At 65.4% G+C, this 246-nt stretch overlaps 1 protein-coding gene across 1 annotated transcript in view; it reads right to left on the minus strand.

The window, feature by feature from the left end:
• The window catches only part of LOC104270341 (myomegalin-like), a gene marked incomplete at its 3' end in the record, with an annotated part of 21,974 nt that overhangs the window by 369 nt on the left and 21,359 nt on the right, over positions 1 to 246 (minus strand). The window contains 1 exon segment of the mRNA XM_009864670.1: positions 14 to 191. Within this exon segment, the coding sequence (XP_009862972.1) occupies positions 14 to 191 (178 nt within the window).

The following is a 246-nucleotide window of genomic DNA, read 5'->3' on the forward strand; positions in this document are numbered from 1 at the left end:
ACCCAAACCTCACCTGGTGTTGTCCTCCTGCAGAGAGTGCCGCTCATCACGGAGCTGCCGGACACTGTCTTGGCGCTCGGCAAGCTCCTCCGCCAGCCTCTGCTGCTCCCCACGCCTCTGGCCCAGCTCTGCTTCAGCCTCCCGTGCCCGTGAGCAGGCAGCCAGGAGGGCCTCCTGCACCCGTGCCAGCTCTGAGGACAGAGGGCATGGAGGTGTCACTACCACTCCACTCAGCCAGTGCCTTGT

This window comes from Apaloderma vittatum, unplaced genomic scaffold (genome assembly GCF_000703405.1).
Source record: "Apaloderma vittatum isolate BGI_N311 unplaced genomic scaffold, ASM70340v1 scaffold26582, whole genome shotgun sequence".
Classification (NCBI taxonomy): Eukaryota; Metazoa; Chordata; class Aves; order Trogoniformes; family Trogonidae; genus Apaloderma; species Apaloderma vittatum.